A 24,411-nucleotide genomic window follows, 5' to 3' on the forward strand; every position below is an offset into this window, starting at 1 on the left:
ACGTCAAGGCAGTTCTACTGTATGGAGCTGAAACTTGGAGAACTACAACAACCATCATAAAGAAGGTGCAAGTATTTATAAATAGCTGTCTACGCAAGATACTCAACATCCATTGGCCGGATACCATCAGCAAAAGCCTTCTGTGGGAGAGGACAAATCAGCTTCCAGCTGAAGAAGAAATTAGGAAAAGACGATGGAAATGGATAGGACATACATTAGGCAAATCACCAAACTGCATCACGAGGCAAGCCCTAACTTGGAATCCTGAAGGGAAGCGAAAAAGAGGAAGGCCAAAGAACACATTGCGTCGGATAATAAAAGCAGATATGAAAACGATGAATTACAACTGGACGGAGCTAGAAAGGATTGCCCAGGACAGGGTTGGGTGGCGAATGCTGGTGAGCGGCCTATGTTCCTTCACGAGGAGTAACAGGAGTAAGTAAGTAAGTAAGTAAGTTCTGATAAAATACATTCTGTTTAAAACAATCTAAAATTTATTTTGTAACCATTAAGAAATATATATATATATACCAACAGTTGAATAATTCAAGTACCTTCAATTAAAGAATTACAAATACTCGTAACAGATGATGATAATGATGTAGGAAGATGTGAACATTCATTATTGATTGATTGATTGAAAGATGATTTGATTGACCATAATTGTTGTATATCAAATATTTGATTGGATATTGATTGATTTTTAGATGAATTTATTAATTTCTTTCTTATTTCTAATTGTTCCGAACTAATCGATTTAGTATGTAATGAAGTACTATTATCTGATGAAGGAATAAATAATAATGATGATTTGATATTAATATTATTGTCATTATGTAATGAGTTTGTTGTAATTGGTAATGTATTTATAATCCTGGAGCTCTGAAGGTGTTGTTTATAATGATGATGGTGATGGTGATGATGATATTGATGTTGATGATGATTATCGACGTCTAAACTTGTTGTTGTCAACTCATTTGTCTCTGTTTTTGTTGTTGTTGTTGCTAATGGCGGTAGTGGTGGTGGTGGTGGATTTTGGAAAAATGATAAATTTTTTTCATGATTATTTAATGATATTCCAACTGTTATTGGTTTTGTTGTTGTTGATGTAGTTATAGTTGATGTAGTTGTTGTAACCGTTGATGATGATGATGATGATTTATGAATAAGATCTATATTTGATAAAATATATCTAACTGTTGGATGATATGCCCAAAATGGACTTTGTTCTATTAAACGTTGAATTGCTACAAAATTTTCAGCTTCTGTCATTAATTCAAGACCAACAGCTGTTTGACGTTTCCATTTTGTTCTAAATTATAATATTAATGATTGTATGAAGGTAAAAAACAAAACAGGTTGAAATTCTGTATATTAGAATAGAAAAGTAAATACGGCAAGACTCTAATTTATGAACGAGCCAATCAAAGGCATTTTAGAGATTTCAAGGTTACGGCGACAACTTCAGTGCTTAATGCTAATGTACGATCGGTTCACAAGGAATTTTGTACAAAACATGATAATTGAGCGACTATAACAAATAAAACGGCGGGACTATAATTTGTTAACGAATCAATCAGGTATAAGATGTCAGTTCGTGATGAAAACCGCATACATAATCGCTAACTACGGAAAATTATGACAATTATTGCGAACTGGATAATAAAACACCCGTAACACTGGCTGCAGCCAGGTACTACAATATATACGGATATTTGGAGAGCATACAGACTTCTACATAGGCTTGGTTATGGGCATCATGTCGTTATCCACAAGTAGCATTTGATGCACTCATCAACCGGTGTGCACATAAAAAATATTGAAGCTATGTGGTCGAGGCTGAAAGAGTTTTTGAGACTCTATCATGGCTCCAGAGGCCTACTATTCTGTAGCCATAAGGATGATTTCCTCTACTCCATGCATTACGATTTTAGAACCTCTGAGCCTTCATCTAACCTTGACAAGTTTTTGAACTACGTATAAGAAGTGTATCCACTTTATTTTCTTGGTTTTGTACAACATATTCTTACTCCATAGTAACTGTTTCTCAAGGCCGCCTAATATTCGTTCAAAGGTCGTCCATAAATTAGTCTCGCCGTAAATACAATTTGAATATGGCCAACTTCAAGTCAAGAACAATTATGTTACTGACGTTGTGATTTGACTTGTTGTTTATAATTAAGATAAAGATTTGTTTTTATTGAAAATAAACCTTCATTATAATATATAAATGACATAATCAATGAAATTGTGACATGTCTAGAAAATGTAGTCTGGGAAACATTTAATAGTACATCAATAAATGTGCCTAACCTTCCCTATCCTTTTAAATACCACCTACTATGAATGCCATGGAATATTATTTGAATAGACTGAGTCTATGGATTCAGAATATGTTTATAATGCCTTTTTTCTACTTCAGTCATTCTATCTATTACAATAGGACTTCCCTGGCAGTGGCTGTATACACGTGGCCATGTGAGAGCATTTTGAGAGAAAAAACATACTTCCCACTCTCAGCTGTATCAGGACATTTGAGGGTTCCTTATGAGTTATAATCAATACGCCGATATCGAACGTAAAACTACCGCAAGTATGCATTACATGTATATTCATAATGCACAGATAGAGACCCCTACCTTCCATAGTATACACATACGAATAGATGCGATCACCCCAGGCCAAGAATGATTGTATACCAAACGTAGTGCAGTAGCTCTATATAAAATTTCTAACCTATGTTATCAAGTCCCAGAGTGAACATCAACTATAAGATACAGGTAAATCCAGCCGTCGATTCCCAACTAGGACGAAACACGCGTCCTGAACTCCATTACTAGCCACTATACATATTAGATTACAATCTATTTTTTCACTCTGTTAAGCTTGAAGATACAAAGATTTATAAATAGCTGTCTGCGCAAGATACTCAACATCCATTGGCCGGATACCATCCTCAACAGCCTTCTGTGAGAGAGAACAAACCAGCTTCCAGCTGAAGAAGAAATTAGGAAAAGACGATGGAAATGGATAGGACATACATTAGGCAAATCATCAAACTGCATCACGAGGCAAGCCCTAACTTGGAGTCCTGAAGGGAAGCGGAAAAGAGGGAGGTCATAGAACACATTACGTCAGGAAATAGAAGCAGATATGAAAAGGATGAATAACAACTGGAAAGAGCTTGAAAGGATTGCCAAGGACAGGATTGGATGGAGAGTACTGGTGGGCGGCCTATTCTCTTCCACGAGGGATAACAGGCGTAAGTAAGTGATGTGAAGAGAGAAACAAGAAGTCTTGACAAACTACGGAAGCTATTTTTGGAGACGTTATTTGATTTAATTCAAAGCTTGTAAAACAGTAACATTTATTTTTGTCTCTAGTCTATTCTACAGATCATAAGCTTTCGTTTGATGTATGATTCACTGACATAGTCCTTATGTTCCAAAGCTATTGTAATGTAAACATAATAATTTGTACTATATTTTCTACTCTAATTCCTAGCCTTGAACATAATTGTATTTTCCTAATTATTCTACGTTATGGACGGGTTAGTCATCTATTTGTTCATGTATCTTTTACACTAATCTGAAATCGGGAACCAGATGGGAATAGGAAATTAATCGAGTAGTGTTCCAGTTGACTTGTTTTCTCTCACTCGCCAATCAGATGATAAAATAGTTTTCGTCTCTGTTACCCACTTGGAACTCACTCATACTAGCCTCAAGGTTAAGCTGGTCAGCCTATCGCGTCAAGATCGACATCTAGATTAGACACAGTATCCTCGGCACAAAAGTGGATAGACAGATCAAAGACGTAACAGTAAGTAGGTAAGTTTGTGCTTCACTATCTGGCGAATTATTCAGTATCGCTTGAAGACACATTTTCTTTGACAGTAAGTAGTTGACAAAAACTATAGAACCAGGATCAAAACTGAAACTTATTGTTTAAAAGATGCTAACTAGTTTTATAAATTCACAATTTACACAACTGTGAATATTCTTTTACGAATCTTCAATGATTCATGAACTATTTACTTTACTTCTAGATTTATGATCATATGAACTTGTTCATAAAGGGAAAAAATATAAATAATAATGATGATATTAGTAATAACAATAGTATTAATAGTAATAGTAGTGATAATAATAGTAATAATGTTTATTAACAGTTGTCTACGCAAAATACTTCCGATCCGTTGTCCGGACACTATTAGCAACATCCTACTGTGGGAGAGAACAAATCAAACTCCAATGGAGCAGAAAATTAGAAAGAAGTGCTGGAAGTGGACAGGACACACATTGAGGAAATCACCCAACTGCGCCCTCACATGAAATCCTCAAGGTTAAAGGAAAAGAGGAAGACCAAAGAACACATTACGCCGAGAAATGGAGATATACATGAAAAAAATGAACAAGAATTGGATGGAACTGGAAAAGAAGGCTCAGAACAGAGTGTGTTGGAGAATGCTGGTCGACGGCCTATGCTCCCATTAGGAGTAGCAGGCGTAGGTAAGTAATAATGATAATAGTAGTATTAATAGCAAAAGTAATATTACAAATCATATTGGTAATAATAATGGTTATAATAATGACAACAGTAATAATATTAGTGATGATAATAGTAATAATGATATAGTAATAATAATACTAATGGTAATGATCCCAGTAACAATAACAGTAATATTAGTATTAACAATAGTATTGATAGTAATAGCAATATTGGTAATATTATTAGTAATAATAATAGCAATAACAATGATAATAATAATGGTAGCGGTAATAATGGTAACAATAACTGTAATAATGATAACAGTAATAATAATACTAACAGTAATGATCCTAGTAATAATAATGGTAATAATAGTAATAGCAATAATAATAATAGTAATAGTAATATTAGTAATAATAATAATAATAATAATAATAATAATAATAATAATAATATGTATTTACCTTCTATTCTGATACCATGTTTTAACTTGTCTATCTGATAAACTTAATTTACTTGCTAATTCCATTCGATCTTGTACAGCTAAATATTTTTGACGATCAAAACTTTGTTCTAATTCAGTTAATTGATAATCTGTAAATGCAGTTCTTGCTTTTCTTGATTTTTTCATTAATTTTTTATTGATATTATCATGATAAAATAAAATTTCATGATCATTCGTTTTATTAAATTTTGTTGTCATTACTGATGACGATGCTGATGATGATGATGTCGATGATGTTGTTAAATACATTGAATTGGAATGATTAGCCTTTTCATTTTCATTATTCAATAGATCTTATATGAATAAAAGAAAAGAAAAAAGAAGGAATTTCATGAGTCATCATGGAACACTTCGAAGTATTGGACGGCCGTTTCGTCCTAGTGTTGGACTCCTCGGCAGTGCGATTCCATGAGCCCACCTCATGAGATTCGAACTCAGGACCCTCCAAAGATTAATACCATTGGATGCTAGCTTAGTGATCTAACTTCAACTAGTCCGCGAAGTTGTACCACCGTTCACCATTGTATTCAATGAGTTACTCTCTCATAATAGACCCGGTTGAACTCCACTAGTCACAGCTTCTCATTAGAACTCTAGGAAATACCTCTTGAAGCCTGTCACTAGTGAGCATATGTTGATTAGTATCAGAAGAGATTTTGTGGATATGATGGTAATTTTAATAGTTGAGATCATGAGTCAATTGAAGCTAGACCATTATGGTAAACCTGGAAACACTAGATGGCCGTTTCGGCGCATCCACGACCACGCCCCACGCGGTTCGAACCCAGGACCTAGCGATCTCACGTGAGGACGCTTAACTTTTAGATCACTGATCTGGTATGTTTAACTTCAACCAAACCACGAAGACGTATTTATTAAAGTGTCAAATAAGATTTTCCAATGTGTTACATGAGTTATTAAGTTGAAATTTATAGGTGAATAAATGAAATATGAAATTCATAAAAAATACCAAGTTAATTTAGAATTTAGTTGACTAAATTGAAATTGTGTTCAGAGTTTATTTTATGAAGTTTCAAAACAGACTAAGTAGTTTGTTATACTACCTAGAGTGACTTACTTACTTAATTATGCATGTTACCGTTCGTGGAGGAGCATAGACTGCCCATTAGCCCTCTTCACTGAACTCTATAGCTCTTCTAAGATTATTGCCGGTCCACGGTCCGGGTAAAGGATGAAGATTGGGAACAGGGTCAGCAACCCCATCCCGTGGATAATAAACTTGCTAAAAATACACTAAGGTGACTTTCTAGATTAAAATGTTAATTTTAAATGATATTTTTTTATTCTGATTTGTTTCCCTTGTACTATTCAAGCTTGTGTTAATTTTAAACAGAGACAATGGTGGTTAGCAGTGGAATTCAGGATGCACGTTTTATCCTATTTTGAACTCGCCCACTGGACGTACCTCCTTATAATGCCTGTGACTAAAGACAGTATCGACGCAATCCGTACAGGATCAACATATGCCTATAAGAAACTGATCAATTGCAGTTCTAAACATCAATGGGAAGATTCAAACAACCAATAAAAAAAAAGGAATTGTGTTAATTTTGTTTCGGTTATTGATTTACTCTAAAGAAATAACTAACATTTAGTCACAAAATATCAGATATCCAGATCATGAACCGATCGATGTTAGGCTATCATTGAAAACCTAGAAGCACTGAACAACCGTGGTCAGTGGTTTAACATCGATCGGTTCATGATCACAATTAAAAACTCAACAATCACCACAACCCTATGCGGTTAGTATTGATTATTCTAGGAATACTTTAAGATAGTGAAATACTTCAACTAACCAATAAACACTAATTAAAGTTTAACTTAAAGACTAATTACTTTGATTAACAATTAAGTTAACTATTTATCAATAAGCATTAGACTACCACTATAATGTAAGGCAATCGATAATGTTGATCATCATCCAATGTACATCCATTACATTGAAGTTTTTCAATAGTTCACATTGAATATCCATCTTCATCTATCATGTTTATGTATCATGTACGGTATGAATAATTAATAACGGTTTAAGAAGGATTTGAATTTTATGATTTCTTTGGATATTTTAATTAATATTTGTTTAACAGAATAGGGATTTGTGGAGATTGAAGTATTCCCAAAGTTTATTTCATGAGCCTATCTAAGCTAAACCATCATGGGAAATCTGGAAGCATTGGACAGCAGTTTCGTCATAGTATAACACACCTCAATAGTGCACATTCACAATACCACACATCGGACTAGAATTCAGGATCTTCAACCTTATCAGTGAACACTTTACCAGTGAACACTTTACACTGAGCCGTCATTCAACAGTGTTCATGTATAACTTCAATCGATCCATGATCCTGTTCAACATTTCATCCATTGAGTGAGGTGGATAACTGACTCCTACTCGACACGGACTGGACTCCATTGGTTACACCTTCTCACTAGAACTGTAGGAAATCCATCTCGAAGCTAATCACTAGTGAGTACATGATGATTATCATCAGAATGTGGATTTATGGAGATTGTAGCAATTTCAAGGTCCAATTCACTAGTCAAATTTTCAATATTGGCCTAGCTCAGATTAACTCGTGAATCGAACTGAAGTTTATTTCATTTCCATCATTTGGTAATGTTACCTTATATTAGAATAAAGCAAACAGAATTTCAGTTAAACTATCCCAATCATAGAAATTCAAAAGAAAAAGAACAACATGTCAACCATATTACACACCATAAGTGTCCATTTATTACCTGATAGATTAAGAATAACGTTAAAATTAATCTCTTCAATTAACAGATAATTCCCATTTAAACATTAATAACACGAAGTTCAACGAAGGGATCTTTTTTCAACCAATTTATTATCAAGCTGTACAATCGTATGTATATGAAAATGTTGATCCAGACCGCTTCATAGATAAGAATATGACAAGGAGTAGTTGTAACAAGGAATCTAGTTGTTCCGTTCCAAAGAAAAACCTTTATATAAGTTTATAATTTAAAGGTGACGGAACATCTGATGTAATCAAAAATTCGTTTAACGATAGGGAATAATAGAACATTTATTGCAGCGAAACTGCGAAAAACGTTCAGCAGTAGGAAATTGTTTTCTGTATCTATAACAGATTAGCTTCCCCATTTGAACGTCTAGCAGTTCACCTGCTCTTGTGGAGCAAGATACATTGGCCGTAGCCAGCGCTCACTTTCAACTCAAATACGGCAACATATCCCAGTGTGGTTCTACAAGGGTAAGAGGAAAGCAGTTAGGTATTCCATACTTGAATATCGTATTACTTAATCTAGTATTATAATCTTTCTATTACATCATCTTGGTTATTTCTTGTTCACATTTCCTCACGGAACTAGTACTTTAACAGTTGATTAAGAGCTTGGCGCGAGACTGGTAGGTCCAGGGTTCGAATCTCGCGGGGTGTGAGATCGTGGATGCGCACTGCTGAGGAGTCCCATTCTACGACGAAATGGCCGTCTAGTGCTTCCAGGTTTTCCATGGTGGTCTAGCTTCAAATTCGTTGAAAAAGAGATCCCTTGGCTGAACTTCGTGTTTTTCAATGTTTCAATTCAATTTCATTGAACAAACTGTTGTATGGTTAAATCAAATCAAATTCCCTATAAGTTATAGAGTATTTCAAATGTGAATAGTTCCATTGCTATGATCAAATCATCAGTTGTTGTTTTTTTTCTTTCACTTTCATTTTAAAACAGCTTGTTAAATTTTAATACATTATCATTATGTATATTAAATTAAGTCACTATTCAATAATTCACACTAGATTATTCTGGCTTCCTCACTGTACTGTACACACACACATACACATAAGCTGGAATACAATGACAACGACAACAACAACAACAATCATAAAGTATACAAATACTACCTACATGGAGAGTCATCATCAATTCATGAATAATTAAAGTAACACAGAGTCAACAAAACACTAACAATCGACATTCTAACAACAACGACAACAAGAGAAGAAAAAAACAACAACACAGAGACAATGAAATGGTTTGACATGTGAGATGGGATGGGAAAATCTACAGCATTCTACCTACCAATTGTAATGGAATGTTCTTTTATTTAATACAAACAAACAATGATAAGTAAGATTTATCTATTTTGTTATTCATCAGTAGTATAAATGAAAGTATTGAGAAAACATTAATTATTGAATTGATTGAAAAGCCAATTTTAAAGAATCTATCACATGTTATGAATATTTATCTAAGTGATTAAATTCTAAAATGGTTTATGCATTATTTCATTAGGGCTTAACCTATCCTTCTTAGAATGTGTCGTAACAAGGTCCTGGGTTCGAATCCCCTGTGTGAGATCGTGAGTGCGTACTACTGAAGAGTCCCATACTAGGACGTAACGTCTGTTCAATGCTTCTAAGTTTTCACTGGTGATCCCAGATTAATCGATTCATGATCTTAATCAAAAGCTTAACGATCTTTACAACCCCATACTGATAAAATATAGATTCATGTCATTGAATGGAGAAATGATCAGCTCTGACACATATGACACTTCAGATATTAACATTGTTATCATGACCTAATATTTCAAACTCTTCGTTAATTGAATTCCGTTGAAAACAGATGAACTATGGAAGAAACTCTTTTTTGAAAGTTAGTTATTGTAAACAGTAAACAAAGGGTATGTAGACGTTTACAAGTGAAATTAATTTTCTAAATACCTCAAGAAAATTTGACATTTTCTATATTGTATTTCTCTAGCTGTTATCAACAGTTCAAGAATGGACTGGATAAGTTTACTAGTTGAAATCATGAGTCATTTGAAGCTAGACCACCATGGAAAACCTGTGAGCACTGGACGGCCGTTTCGTCCTAGTATGGGACTCCTCAGCAGTGCGCATCCATGATCCCGCACCCCCCGAGATTCGAACCCAGGACCTATCAGTCTCGCGTCAGGCGCTTAACCAACAAAGACCACTGAGCCGGCATCCAACACTGTTAATGTATAACTTCAACCAATCCATGAAGGTGCGCCACCGTACACCATTGTCTTCAGTCAGTTGATATGTCAACAGACCTGGTTGAACTCCACTGGTAACAACTCACTAGAACTCCAGGAGTGTCTTCTGAAGTCAGTCACTAGTGAGCAGGTGATTATTATTTTCAAAATGGTTTTTGTGGAGATTTTTAGAAATTTCACTGGTTAGACATGAAAATGATTTACTGACCATTTATTACAAAGAATATACAGTTGGTTTTTTAATAAGTGAGCGTACTCTAAATATCGATTGATAATAGTTCATGTTGATGTACACTTCTGAGGAATCCCATACTAGGATGAAATGGCCGTCCAGTGCTTCCAAGTTTTCAATGGTGATCTAACTCATGAATTCAACTATTAAATAGTTTATTTGTATAATAATGTTACGCTTATTTAAAAGTCAAATGTGATATTTTAATTAGACTAATATGCTCTTATGACGTGTGGATAATTTAGGCTTATCTCTCTAATCACCATGATAACAAATGAAAATAGGTATAACCCATTATTCCATTGTCCTATACACACACTGTTCGGTGACTAATTGCTGAGAAGTTGGTTGGAAATTAAGTGACAACTGATATTAGTATGTGGTGCAATAACCATACTATATTACAAGAAAATAGAAGCCACTAGACTTTCTTCATGTAAATCAGCAAATATCAGATTTCAATAGTTGGGATCATGAATCAATTGAAGCTAGACCACGATGGAAAACTTGGAAGCATTGGACGGTCGTTTCTTTCAATTGTGGGACTCCTCGGCAGTGCGTATCCACCATCACGCCTCGCGAGATCCCAACCCGGGACCTATCAGTCTCGTGAGCGAGCGCCAAACTTCTAGACCACCGAGACAGTATATAACGATGTTAATGTTTAACTCCAACCAATCTACGAGACTGCACCACCGTCCACCATTGCCTTCAATGAGTTATTATCTCACAACAGACCAGGTTGAACTCCACTAGGCACAGTTTCTCCCTAGAACTCCAGGAAATACCTCTTGAAGCCTGTCACTAGTGAGCATATGTTGATTAGTACCAAAAGGGGCTAATCATAAAATTTATGAAGATCAATCCAGCTTCAGTATCTCATCAAAATAAAATGATTCTGAAATGATCAACAAGATCTAATATTCTATATGTATATCCTTTTGTAATCCCTATTATGTATAACTGCCTGACAATTTGTTTTCAGTGGATGGTATACAACTGAAGTCCCCTTTATCTCTTAACAACTGTTGAAAATATCTGTTATGACATAACAGATATTGATGTTTTACCTGACATCTAATAAAGTGTCATTTTTGGGTATGTTCAGAAGATAATAATGGATCACCTAATGGAAATATTCTCGAAAACAAAACCAACCATCAAAAACTTGGATAATATGGATTGTTAATTAACTTTTGTCTTAAGAAAGAATCTCCTTTCATTAAACTAGATAGTTACTTCATGTTGATTGAATAGTGAAAATATCGATTAGAATTAATTTTTTTCTGAATAATGTCTATAAATTGATTTCTATTGTCATTAGTTCCTTGAATGACACTAATCAATTAAATTTCATCTGTATCAGACGAATTGAAACCCGGATACGAAATTTAAACGTCAGAGAATGTTTACTGATCTCATAGCCGACAATACTACATGTATTCATGAATGACAACAACAATTCTTGACTTCTTCGTGAATACAAAATAAAATATACTTCATAAGAAAAGAAGTACATGAAGAATTCTTCGACTTCCTTTGTTTTTTCACCTCTGAAGATAGATGAATGAAGTATTGATTGGTAATGTTATAGGTAACTATTCAAAATTTCACAAAAGAAAGATAAACTCAAAGATTTCTCCATGTACTTAATGTCTTACGAAAGATATATTGAGCACATAATCGAAAAAGTTTATATACATATATCATGTCAACTAAGCTGTGATGCGGCTATTGGTCTATGCAACTTAACATTGAGTGCATTATGTTTTCAAGTCATCAGTCAGTCAGGTTGATCATGAATACAGTGGTCTTGAGTGCTGTTAGAGGTATGAGGGCGGTTATCACTTCCCGATCGCCCACACCGTGGAAGGGTTCTTCTGGAGGTACCTGAAAAGGAAATTGGATTAGAGGTGGTCTTAGTGACCTGGGGGCGTGACCGCAGTGCCCAAGAGACAACTGCTTGAGGTCGGTCACACACGACCTTTTTATGGGTAATTTTGTGTTAGCTCCGTACTTGTTGAGACCTTACCGCCGGAGACGGATATCCGTGGGATAAGGCGAGGTTTGCATTTTTAGAGTCGACCTTTTCTAACCCCACCCCTCCTTGTGGGAAGACAGCATCACTGTCATGCTGGTTGTCTGAAGGAAACACCTTACTGCTGTCACACCTCTGTACAGTCAGCAGTATGACTTCGCCTTCGGACCTTGGGTTTGTTGCTTTTAGTCTTACCGCTCTTCAACCGACCTTTCTGACGTGGTAGGACCTTGAGGAACAGTTGTTCCAGTCAGTATAGCTCGGTTGCTTCATCACGATAGGCAAGCCCGACCACCACGTCAAGGTAGCAACAACGGTCGGGGTTTTTAAGTCATATAGGCAAAAGAAGAATCAGTTTTCTCAAGATTTGAGTGAGTGTCAACTATTTAGAAATTTAGTTCTAGGACTTTCATCAACTGCCTCCAACCACCATCAAATTGATAAAATCTTACAAATCAAACTAAATCAGGGTTTAAGTATTTTCATCATCAGTTCGAAATGTTTACTTGTCTCAAATTTCAAAATTAGAATTAACAGATAACTCTAAGAACTTTGGAACAGACTTCGCGATAGTCCAATTCATTAAAATCTCAGGATACTGGATGATTCCTTTTAGTTTTGCAGTATTTTCACAAAGTATACACAAAGCAATCATCCTTTCAAGTCCTACATTATCAAAGATAAATTTAATTCAATGTAAAATGTCTCATTGGTTAGATAATATTCTGAAACCAATTATCATTGTAAAAGATGTATAACTATAACTTTTATTTAAGCTCAGCAACTAAGTTCTGTAACAAACTTATCAAGTGGTAACAAGAGTCAACATAGAAATTCATCTCACCTGATATGTTCATACGTAATCTCAAGAAGAAAGAATACAAAGTACTTCAGTAGGGATGTCCATGATATCGTTATTATTTGTTACGAAAATAGGATGGTGGATGCACACTGCAGGGGAGTCCAGTACAAGAATGAAATGGCCGTTCAATGCTTTCAGGCTTTCGATGGTGGTCTAGCTTAGATTGACTCGTGAATTGAATCTTGAAATTGCTACAATCTCCATAAATCCACATTCTGATGATAATCATCATGTACTCACTAGTGATTAGCTTCGAGATGGATTTCCTACAGTTCTAGTGAGAAGGTGTAACCAATGGAGTCCAGTCCGTGTCGAGTAGGAGTCAGTTATCCACCTCACTCAATGGATGAAATGTTGAACAGGATCATGGATCGATTGAAGTTATACATGAACACTGTTGAATGACGGCTCAGTGTAAAGTGTTCACTGGTAAAGTGTTCACTGATAAGGTTGAAGATCCTGAATTCTAGTCCGATGTGTGGTATTGTGAATGTGCACTATTGAGGTGTGTTATACTATGACGAAACTGCTGTCCAATGCTTCCAGTTTTCCCATGGTGATCCCGATTAGATCGGCTCGTGAATTGAAATGGTAAAAATGTTGCTTGTTTTTCAAATACTATCAGTTGGATGATGTTGTAGTGTCAGTCATTATTTCAAGCCCATAATATATCCTTATTCTAGTTTTTGGACAAACCAATCTATTCATTCTACTTGAGTCATATGTGTTGACCTTGTCAATTATTCGGTTATCAGTCTTGACTGTTTTTATATGAGCGTATATGTGTGTACATTTCATATCCCATGACTCATTACATTTCTGTAGTTTACTTTTATCTGCCTATAAATATTGCGTAACGCCTGGCTAGAAATGGAGTTGGCTTACCAGCCATCTCCACTGTGCGTTGTTTTGCTTTGCTCTATTTCATTCGCTCGTTAGTCGACTTATGTAATTCCATTATTGACTAACGCGATTAAAGTCGATGATCATATACGAGGATAGGTGATATATATATATTTCAACAATAATCATCATTACGATCTAAATGGAGTCAGATCCACGGGCCACTATAAGTGGAGAGCCCTTTCAATAACATCGTTTGATCTAAGCGACGACAAAATTACGGGCCTTCACTAAAATGTTCATTCAAACATCGTAATTAAAATTTAGTATCAAAAATGAAATCCAATTCAATTACATACATTTTAACATAAGAACAAACAATGACAGAAGTGGTTGAAGGTATGATATTCTCAAAATATGATGATCAATTGCAAAAGTTCTTTATTGAAATATGTTCTAATTACATTATGACTACTATATGCATCACGGAACTAAAAACAACTGTCAACCAACACCAAACTCAGAATTTTCAATACAAATGTCAACACAATTATACTGTATCGGGTGCAAACTTCAAGAACTACGAAAGTCATCATCCAAAAGATACAACTGTTTATTAACAGTTATCTTCACAAAATACTTCCAATCCGTTGACAAGACACTATCAGCAACAACCTACTGAGGGAGAGAACAAACCAAATTCCAGTGGAGGAAAAATTCAGGAAGTGCTGGAAGTGGATAGGACACATTTAGGAAAGCACCTAACTGTGTTATAAGGCAAGCCCTCACATGGAATCCACAAGACCAAAGGGGGAGAGAGAAACCAGGGAAAGCATTACGCCGGGAAATGGAGTTAGTCATGAGGAGAATGAACATCAACTGGATAGAATTAGAAAGAAAGGTCGAGGACAGAGTGTGTTGGAGAATGATGGTGGGCGGCTTATGCCCCATTGAGAGTAACATGCGTAAGTAAGTGAGTAACTAAATGCATCCAATAGTTTTAAAAACACAATCAATAAACTTGGGTAAATAATTTTTAGAAGTGATGAAAAGTATTCCAAAAATGGGAAAAAATAGTTGATTTATTAAGAATACACCTAGATTCTGTTCATAGGATAGATGTCATGAAGAATTACCAGTAGAGTTAAGATATTAGTTAAACGAGTTTCACCTTATATCAAGAAATCCTCATCAAATTAGTCAAATGAGATCTGAGATTATTAAGTTTTTCATTGAGATCATGAACTGATTGATGTTAGACCACTATTGAAAACCTGGAAGCACTAGACGACCGTCTCATCCTATTATGAGACCCCTCGGAAGTACGCATCCACGATCCGACCCGCAGGATTCAAACCCAGGACCTGTCAGTCTCGCGCACCAACGCGTAACTTCTAGACCACCGAGCCAGCTGGCATCCAATGATGTTAATATCTAACTTCAACCGATCAGCGAAATTGCGCGATCATCTTCCATTGTACAGAGGTAGATACCTGTTCGAATCACCCATATGGGATCGTGGATGCACAATTCTGAGGAGTCCCACAATAGGAAGAAACGGCCGTCTAGTGCTTCCAGGTTTTCAATAGTGGTCTAATATCAATCAGTTCATGATCTTAGTCAAAAACTTAGTAATTTCCACAACTCTATGCTGAAAAGTGTATATCATTTTATAATTATTAAATACAATTTTCATATTCTTTTAATAATTTCATAAAATAAGATCACTTTTAAATATCATTGAACTAACCTTCTTTATCCAATGGTATTGTATGTTTTACACTAAACAAACAATTATCCCAATTACTTGTGTATACATTAAATAAACTGGAATGATGAGATTTATACTGTTGATTAATAAAATTTATCTTATTACTATACAATTTAGAGAAGTTGTCAATCTCTTCCATATTATGACTGATATCATCATCATCATCATCATCGTTATCATCATCATCATCATCATCATCATCACCATCATCATCCCCATCAACATTATTATCACCATCATCATTGTTATCATCTAATAAAACTTTTTTTTTAGTTGGAAAATTGAAAATCTCTTCATGTTGCCAATGTTTCAATGTGACTTCACTTTCCCTTAATAAATCATGTACCATAAATGATGGTCGTTTACGTGACATTCAATTAGTTTAGTGTATTGTTTTATATTAAATAACAATGAAGATCATTCAATGAAGATGTTTTGTTATGAAAATAATTTCATATATTTGAATATTTTTTTTTAAACAAAAAATAAATTTCCACTTTTTACTCTCTCTCTCTCTCTCGCTTTCTCACTCTCTCTCTCTCACTCGCTTCATCTTAATTCTGATTGGTTAATTTAATAAATTACCAATTTACAAATTCATCATTTTAATTGGTTGATTTTAAATGTTGCGCAAAAATGGCTTCGTTAATTGGAGAAAGGGGTGACAAGATACCTTCTTTTTTTTCTGATATGGTTAACAACATGATTCTTGCGTATTTTCCAACAATCAACCAACTAAAAAAACAAACAAACAAAAAAACTATTACCCTGGAGAATAGTTCATAAATCAAAATGTCCCTAAATGTCGCACCCAAGTTGAAATCGTTGGTGATTGATCAATTATTCATTAACCGATTGTGAATTACAATATATATATATATATATATATATATATATATATATATATATATATATATATATATATATATATATATATATATATATATAACAAGATATTATTTTATTTAATGATTATAAAATACAAACTTAAGTAACCTTAGTAACCACTATCCATCTACTTCTTTGTATTTATTTAGACTGATTCATCTTTGCATTTAAAATCTACCAAAGACAAATTATGGTAATAGCCACAAATTAAGTAGTTTTATATATTCTATGATTATTTGTATTTTATCATAACTCAATTAGCACACTTTGTGGTAGGTAAAACTAGGAAAAGAAATTGTTTGGCTCCATTGATTGAGTACAATTTAATTGACATGTACTAATAATAATAAGATAAATGGTATAGACAAAGTTCTCGCTGTTAAGTTTTTATTTACAGTCTTTAAATAATTTAAGGTTTAAACAAAGATTGATGGCGGCTAAAAGTAGAAACTACGACGTGTGTTTCATCCTATTTGGAACTCGTCAGCTGAATGTACTTACATCCCAGAATTGATGTTTACTCTGGAACTTGAACTCAGTAGAATGAAACGCGCATCCTGGAACCCACTGTCAGCCACTACCCATATTTGCTTATAATTCAATATTTAGGCAATACGCACAGAATGTACATATATCAATAAGAGACTGATCAAGTGCAATGCTGAACATTAATGGAAAGATTCAAGCAAACATATACCAAGTGAATATAATTTGAGATTTATTATCAAATAGGAATTAAGTATTTACATTTCACTGTATTACCAGTTTAGTCTACAACAAGGACTATTGGTAAATTATAGTTCTGATTATGTAACTTCTATTTCTTAAAATGGCGATATTTTCAAATTGACTCAGCATTAATCCACATTTCAATAAGACGAATGATTCCCTATATAGTTTAACAAGAAATTTATGCTGATAAATTTATACTAGGAAGTAACGTCCGTCCAGTGCTTCCAGGTTTTCCATGGTGATCTAACTTCAATTGACTCGTGAATTCAACTATTACATTGAAATATATTTATTCAACAATCATAATCAGCCAATCAGAAGATTAATTCTGAACTTATTTCCTTACTATTTACAATATTAAATAAATGACACCGTTAGTTCAGTGCCGGGAATCGTAAGCAGACATCAAAAGGATAAATAACAAACTGAATATAACTGCAAAGGAATGTCCAGGATAGAGTTGGATGGATAATGTTGATGGCCAGCCAATGTTCCTTTCCGAGTGGTAACAGAAATAAGTAAGCAAAGTAACCATCTAATTCACAGAGTTTATTGTTATAGTTCATATGAGTAAAAAAACTATATGCCTGTTAATTTTAATTAGTATATACACTGGTTCTTTGGATCTTGCCATTGGTGTTTACGGCTACAATTGATAGGATACTTTAAACATATGCGAATCCTATGCAGAATGCCTAAATATTGTCATTACTTCACAATCAATTCAAGAAGAGATGATGGTGGCTAGCAGTGAAATCCAAAATGTGTGAAGTGGATAACCTGATGACACTTGAAGCAAACGGTACTGGATTCAAGTCCCGGAGTGAACATCAACTCTAAAATACAGGTACATCCAACTGGTGTATTCTATATAGGACGAACGTGTGTCCTGCATTTCATCTCTACTTAAAAAACCTATATCTTATGACTTTTAACAGTATCAAGAAATGTTTATCCTAATAATGTTAATATTAACATGTTCTTTGCATTTACCCCATCACCCTAAAATATTTAATAATCAATACAAGAGAACGAGTGTTAAAGATATAAATCGTTGAGTTCATTCCTCTTTTTATTACATAACTTACTTTCTACTTTACACTATCGAAAGTTTCGAAATGACAATCTACGTATCGATACAATTCTTCAATAGATAACCGTCTGTACTATAATCTAACTAACTAACACAATCAAAATGATTACGAATTAGTGATTAGTTTTATTTAAACTAATTAATTCTATTCAATAGAAGTCCATTAGAACTTTAAAAAAAATAAAATAACTAGTTACTTTATTGTAACTCTACATTTGAAGGGTAAAAGAAGAAATACCAATGGAACTAATCGATAATTGTCTTCCTTTAAAGGACAGATTATTATTATTATTATTATGACTATTGTGAATACTTCTTTCATTGAATATTAATAAATTAATTTAAGGCGCCAAATAATTGTATATTTGATTAGTTATGAGTTTAAACAAACCGTTATATGATTAATAATTTCTTGACGACTAAACTTAACCAATTTGGTTTTTTTTTTCTTCTTTTCTTCTAAGAAAAAAGATGCACAATCTTGTCAGTATTCCATTTTTCTTCTATTTTTTCTTTTTCCTTTTGTTCTTCTTCTATGATAGAAGTTTTATTGCCGTATTATTACAAGATAATATGTTTAATTTTTGTGTCAAAAACTGATTGTATTTACGTAAGTATAAAAATATTACATTGTATTTACAAAGAATAATAGAATAACTAGAATAACTGGAGGCATTAGATGACTGTTCTGTCCTAGTATGGAACTCTTTGATGGTGAGCATCCACAATCTTGTACGTGGGAGTCGAACTTGGGACTTTCGATGACACTCGCGAATGTTTAACCTCTAGAGCACTGAGTCGGCATCTATGGATATGAATGCTGCATACTATATATATATATACATAAAATTCAAATCACGTCTTTGTACGCCTCAGTAGGTCTGGTTTAAGTGCTTGTCGATCATATATACTCATAAACAACTCCATGAGTCGTTTTAACGTCAAAGCTAATTCAACACTACAAAATTTTGATGAAGGCATGTTGATTGTAGAGAGGCTCGACAGGGGGGTTAGAAAATGCAAACATAATGAAATATGAGCACTAATGGTTTAATTCGCTTATTGCGGTTAGCTGTTTTTGAACAGGATTGTCTTACACGGGATGAGTTTACACACCCTATGTCCAAACCTTCTGTTTTACCCTGGCTTGGGACAATCAGTAACCCTAGAAGAGCTACAGACAGCAGCCTCTACAGTAGTAAGCCTCGACATGAGTAACGGGAGAACCAAGATTCTCAAATAGAACACGGTGAACACCAACGCAATTGCATTTGATGGGGAAGCTTTAGAAGAGGTGGAAATATTCACATACCTGGTCAAAATAATCGATGAAGAGGGAAGATCTGATGCAGACGTAAATAAAAGGATTGGTAAATCAAGGCCAGCATTCCTAGAACTGAAGAACAATTGGAACTCAAAACAACTGTCAACCAATATCAAAGCTAGCATCTTCAATACGGACGTCAAGACAGTCAGTTATATTGTGGAGAGATGAAACCTGTAGAACTACCGAAACCATCATCAAAATGGTATAAGTATTTATAAGCAATTTTTTGCGCAAGATACTCAGTATCCGATAGTCGGATATCATCAGCAACAACCTACTATGGAAGAGAACAAATCAGCTGCTATCTTGAGAGATAATTAGGAAAAGATGTTGGAAGTGGATGGGACATACGTTACTACCTAACTTTACAATACAGACTGTATTACGAGAGAAGCACTAACTTGGAATCCTGAAGGGAAATGAAGAAGTGGAACACGAAAGAATGCACTACTCCAAGAATTGAAAGTAGACATCAAAAGGATAAACAGCAACTGGGAACAAGTGTAAAGAATTGACCAGGATAGAGTTTGATAAAGAATATTGGCAGTCGATGTATGCTACTCCACGAGGAGTAGCAGACGTAAGTGAGTAAAATAAGCAAGCAAGTAAGTAAGTAAGTAAGTAAGTAAGTAAGTAAGTAAGTAAGTAAGTGAGTAGGTTAGTAAGGTAAGTAATTAAGTGAAGTAAGTCTAATTATCTTTTGTACAATATAATTTCTATTAAAATCTCAACTTTAAATCATCACTCTACTTATTCATTTAATAATATCAAAGAAACACAATCATCAGTGTTTATTTTAATGTTTGTTTGTTCCCGCTTTAATTTAATTTTTAAATTTTAATTATTATTTCTTTTCTTGAATATTATGATTACATTTATTACATAATAAAAAAATTTTGTTTCATTCTAATTAACTTTCATTTGATTATTTTTGTTTTTCATGTGAATTCATTTACATGTTCAATGAATGAACTAATATTAATGCATAAAATAATAATTTTAAAAACAATTATGATAATTAAATTAAATTAAAATTGTTTTATTATTTCAATTTTCAATGTTCAATATTCAATGTTCAATGCTTTTTTTTTCATTTATTGAGTAGAAAATAAAATGATAGGGAGGGGAGAAAGAGTTATACACATTCTTAGTATACCTATATACATAAGTATACGGCTATAATGGGTATAATGGGAGAAACTTCTTTACTTTTTTATAGTCTAATTAGAATTAACTTTTGTTTTACTTGACATAATAATAAATAAAATGAAAGAAAAGTAATTAAAAACTGAGAAAAAAAGAAAGAGAAAGAAAATAATTTCACTGATATATTTGTGATTAATTTCTTTATTTGTTATTAGTTTTAATAGATGAATTCATAAGTTAAATAAAGCTAGACCACCATAGAAAACCTAGACGCTTAACCTGTAGACCACTGATCTGGCCAGCATCCAACAGTGTTTATATCTAGCTTCAATTGATCTACCATATTGCGCTCGCGCGATCGTGTACATGCACTGCTTACGAGTCCCATATTAGGACGATACAACCATCTAGTACTTTCAGGTTTTCCATGATGGTCTAGCTTCAATTGACTCATGATTTCAACTATTAAAATTATTATAATATCCACAAAACCTCCCTCTGATTACAATCATCATATCCTCACTAGTGACCGTCTCCAAGAGGTATTACCTGGAGTTCTAGTGAAAATCTATGACCAATGGAGTTCAACCGAGTTTGTTGTGAGATAGTAACTCACTGAAAACACTCAATTTCGTGGACTAGTTGGATTCAGACATTAACAAAGTTGGATGCCGGCTCAGTGATTTATAGGTTAAGCGTTCTCGCGCGAGATTGATGATTATTGATTTACCTATGCATTTTTATTTCTTAATACTATGTTAAATGATACAAATTAACCAGCATTATTCTTGCTTAACAGTTTATTATGGTCGAGACTGAAGTTAGTGGGTTTGGATTCTATGTATGAGATGGTGGATGCATACTGCCGAAAAGTTCCAAACTAGGAAAAAAACGGTCGACTAGTTGTTCAAGGTTTTCAATCGTGATCTAACATTGATCATTTCATGATCTTAATTAAAACTCAACAATCTCTACAACCATATACTCATAGTTGTATGAAATACTAGGATATTTAAAATTTACATGTTACTTACTGAATATTATATCAACTAGACAAATAGACAAATTATAAACATTAATTATACGAATAAGGATTTGTGGAGTTTGTGACAATTTTAATAGTTGAATTTATGAGTCAATCTAAGTTAGACCACTATTGAAAACCTGGAAGCACTGGATAGCCGCTTCATCCTAGTATGAGACTCTTCAGCAGGCATGATTCGTAAAGTCCAATCCGTGCCGCGTGGAAACAGTTATTCACTACAAACAATGGATGAAGAATTGCTCAAGATCACACATTAATGGTAAGTAAATATTATCAGTTTTTGTCTCATAGGGTGATAAATGATCTTATTTCATTTCAGTTATTGCCAGGGCAATCGTTGCATATCATATCACGTATACATTTAACGGTTATATATCAACATACGACAAATAGTTTGTTAATAAATTTATATTGGTTACGAAAATACACAACTCTTTTGGTTAAAGATTAAACAACTTATATGAGATAACTATCTGTGGAATCAGTCAATCAGTCAGCCAGTCAGCTACAACGTAGGACCATGCATATATATATGCATCGGCCCAATTTGTCAAACCTCATTAGCACAACAAGATGATCGCTATTAGGACTGTGGAATAATGCCATTTTATAAGTTAACAATACTATGGTTATTGTATATAGTAAAAACCTACAGTATGGTGCTATCATACTAAAGTTTTATTTAAGCTGTCAACATCAAAAAACGTACTATGTGTAATTTAGACAAAATCACATCCAATTGTCTTGCAGTCTGGTTGTAAAATGAATCGGGTTATAAAACATTACTTAATTTAGTGGATAGTTCCGCAGTATGTGTCATTTCATGATGAAAAATGTCTTCACAAATTTCCCAGCGCGAGAGTGACGGATTCTGAGTTCGAACCTCGTAAGGCAGGATCGTTGGTTTACACTGCCGAGGAGTCCCACACTAGGACGAAACGGTTATCCAGTGCTTGAAGCTCTTCTATGACGGCCTAGCTTCAATTGACTCATGAATTCGACAAGTGAAAAAAACGAAGTAATTCACATTATGATCAGTGTTTGTAGCTTTTACTCTATTATGATGCTCAGTATTATTGTAACGAATGAAGACTCGGGTGGGAACAACCGTTTGTATTTTAATACAAAATTACAGAGTTCTTTCATCAAATGTGAGAATGATACGTTCAATAATTCATTTGTAAATCCTCCATCAATTGTCTCAAACTTCATCGTTCTTTCATTACTATAACAATTACTCTCTGTTCCCGTTCTCTTCGATTCAATCTTCTGTTAATAGACATTTCATTTCTGATTGGTGTTATATACTACTTATATGGACATAAGTAACATACACCAAACTATGACAAAAAAGATACCTTTTCTAGAAGCTTAACAGTCATGAATTAGTTTTCTTTCATTCTAATCACACTGGGATATAAAATACAAATGACTAGTATTTATCCACCTAAAACATTTGGGTTTTTATATGCAGCATAAGAAAAACAACTTCTAGAAAGACGAACATATTTCAGATCACGTATTCATCTATTTACAAGCTATAGAACGCGGTTCGAATTCAGATTAATCATTTACATGAAGACAGCATTCTAATCCTTTGTGGAAAATGTTTACCATTACAGAGAGTAATAAAATGAAGCATTGTACAGTAACGTGAAGTGTTTGGGAAACAAAAATTCGGAAGGTTACGGATCCGCTAAAGTTGTATTTTAACATGAAAGTTGTAGTAGATAGGGTTTACTAAGTGAGAATACTAAGTTTAAGCGTGGAGAAATAAGTGTAGATTAGACTGTTGATCTTTATCAATTCAGGTGCTTGTTTTTTAGCTATGTTGTAAGGTTCAGATTTCCTAGTTGGTTTCCATGGCATGATTGTCTAGTTGTCTAGCATGAACAACTGACCGAAAAACTTCCAGCGAACCCAGAAAGAAAGCTGTTAAACTTGATTAACAATCAGATATATTCATGAAAATGTTTTTTAAAACATTATAGATAGATACAACAGAGATGAGAAAATAAACACATACACAATTGATGATGAAATGGAAGTTCACAAAAACGAAACTGAATAAAGTCAGTTGTTATTGATTATTTCAATTATTAATCTTCCGTACTGTGGGTGATAAGTTCCTTGATTTTTGGATACGTCTATATAAAGAACAAGAAAATGAAAGAGGGAATTTCACGGTATACAAAGAAATCGCTACAAACAGGTCGATTGATGTGGTCAACTTATATCTAAATCATAAGTTTTAAGTCATCTATAAATTTTGCCTAATTCTCACATAGATATTATTGTGAATCATTGACCCTTTTTCAATAGGAGTTAGAAAATATAAAAAATACTGGACTGTTTTAGACAGATAAACCGTTACAATAGAAAAATCTGGAACAGTAGTACATGATT

General features: G+C 33.9%; 2 protein-coding genes across 3 annotated transcripts in view; both read right to left on the reverse strand.

Annotated features, from left to right (window-relative positions):
• Positions 1-480: 480 nt before the first annotated feature.
• On the reverse strand, positions 481-16,236 carry MS3_00011145 (uncharacterized protein). Its single transcript, XM_051219558.1, has 3 exons — positions 15,754-16,236; positions 4,956-5,289; positions 481-1,312 (listed from the first exon to the last, which is right to left on the reverse strand). The coding sequence occupies exons 1-3, from the start codon at positions 16,145-16,147 to the stop codon at positions 547-549; spliced, it is 1,494 nt and encodes a 497-aa protein (XP_051065060.1). The 5' UTR covers positions 16,148-16,236; the 3' UTR covers positions 481-546.
• A 7,704-nt stretch (positions 16,237-23,940) lies between these two features.
• Positions 23,941-24,411, reverse strand: part of CCDC60_1 (coiled-coil domain containing 60) — a 43,071-nt gene continuing 42,600 nt past the window's right edge. The window contains exon 19 of one of the 2 annotated variants that reach the window (XM_051217643.1): positions 23,941-24,152. In XM_051217643.1, coding sequence (XP_051065061.1) covers positions 24,105-24,152 — 48 coding nt within the window. In that variant the 3' untranslated portion in view covers positions 23,941-24,104. The remainder of the gene's footprint in view (positions 24,153-24,411) is intronic. The other variant, XM_051217645.1, reaches the window with a different exon arrangement.

The sequence above is a fragment of the Schistosoma haematobium genome, chromosome 5, assembly GCF_000699445.3.
Source record: "Schistosoma haematobium chromosome 5, whole genome shotgun sequence".
Lineage (NCBI taxonomy): Eukaryota > Metazoa > Platyhelminthes > Trematoda > Strigeidida > Schistosomatidae > Schistosoma > Schistosoma haematobium.

Excerpts from the sequence above, each read along its gene's own strand:
- MS3_00011145 (XM_051219558.1), bottom strand. The coding sequence starts at position 16,147 with ATGTCACGTAAACGACCATCATTTATGGTACATGATTTATTAAGGGAA. Across the intron at positions 5,290-15,753 it reads AATACCATTGGATAAAGAAG|ATCTATTGAATAATGAAAAT; the intron begins GTTAGTTCAATG and ends TATTCATATAAG. Across the intron at positions 1,313-4,955 it reads ACATGGTATCAGAATAGAAG|AACAAAATGGAAACGTCAAA; the intron begins GTAAATACATAT and ends ATTATAATTTAG.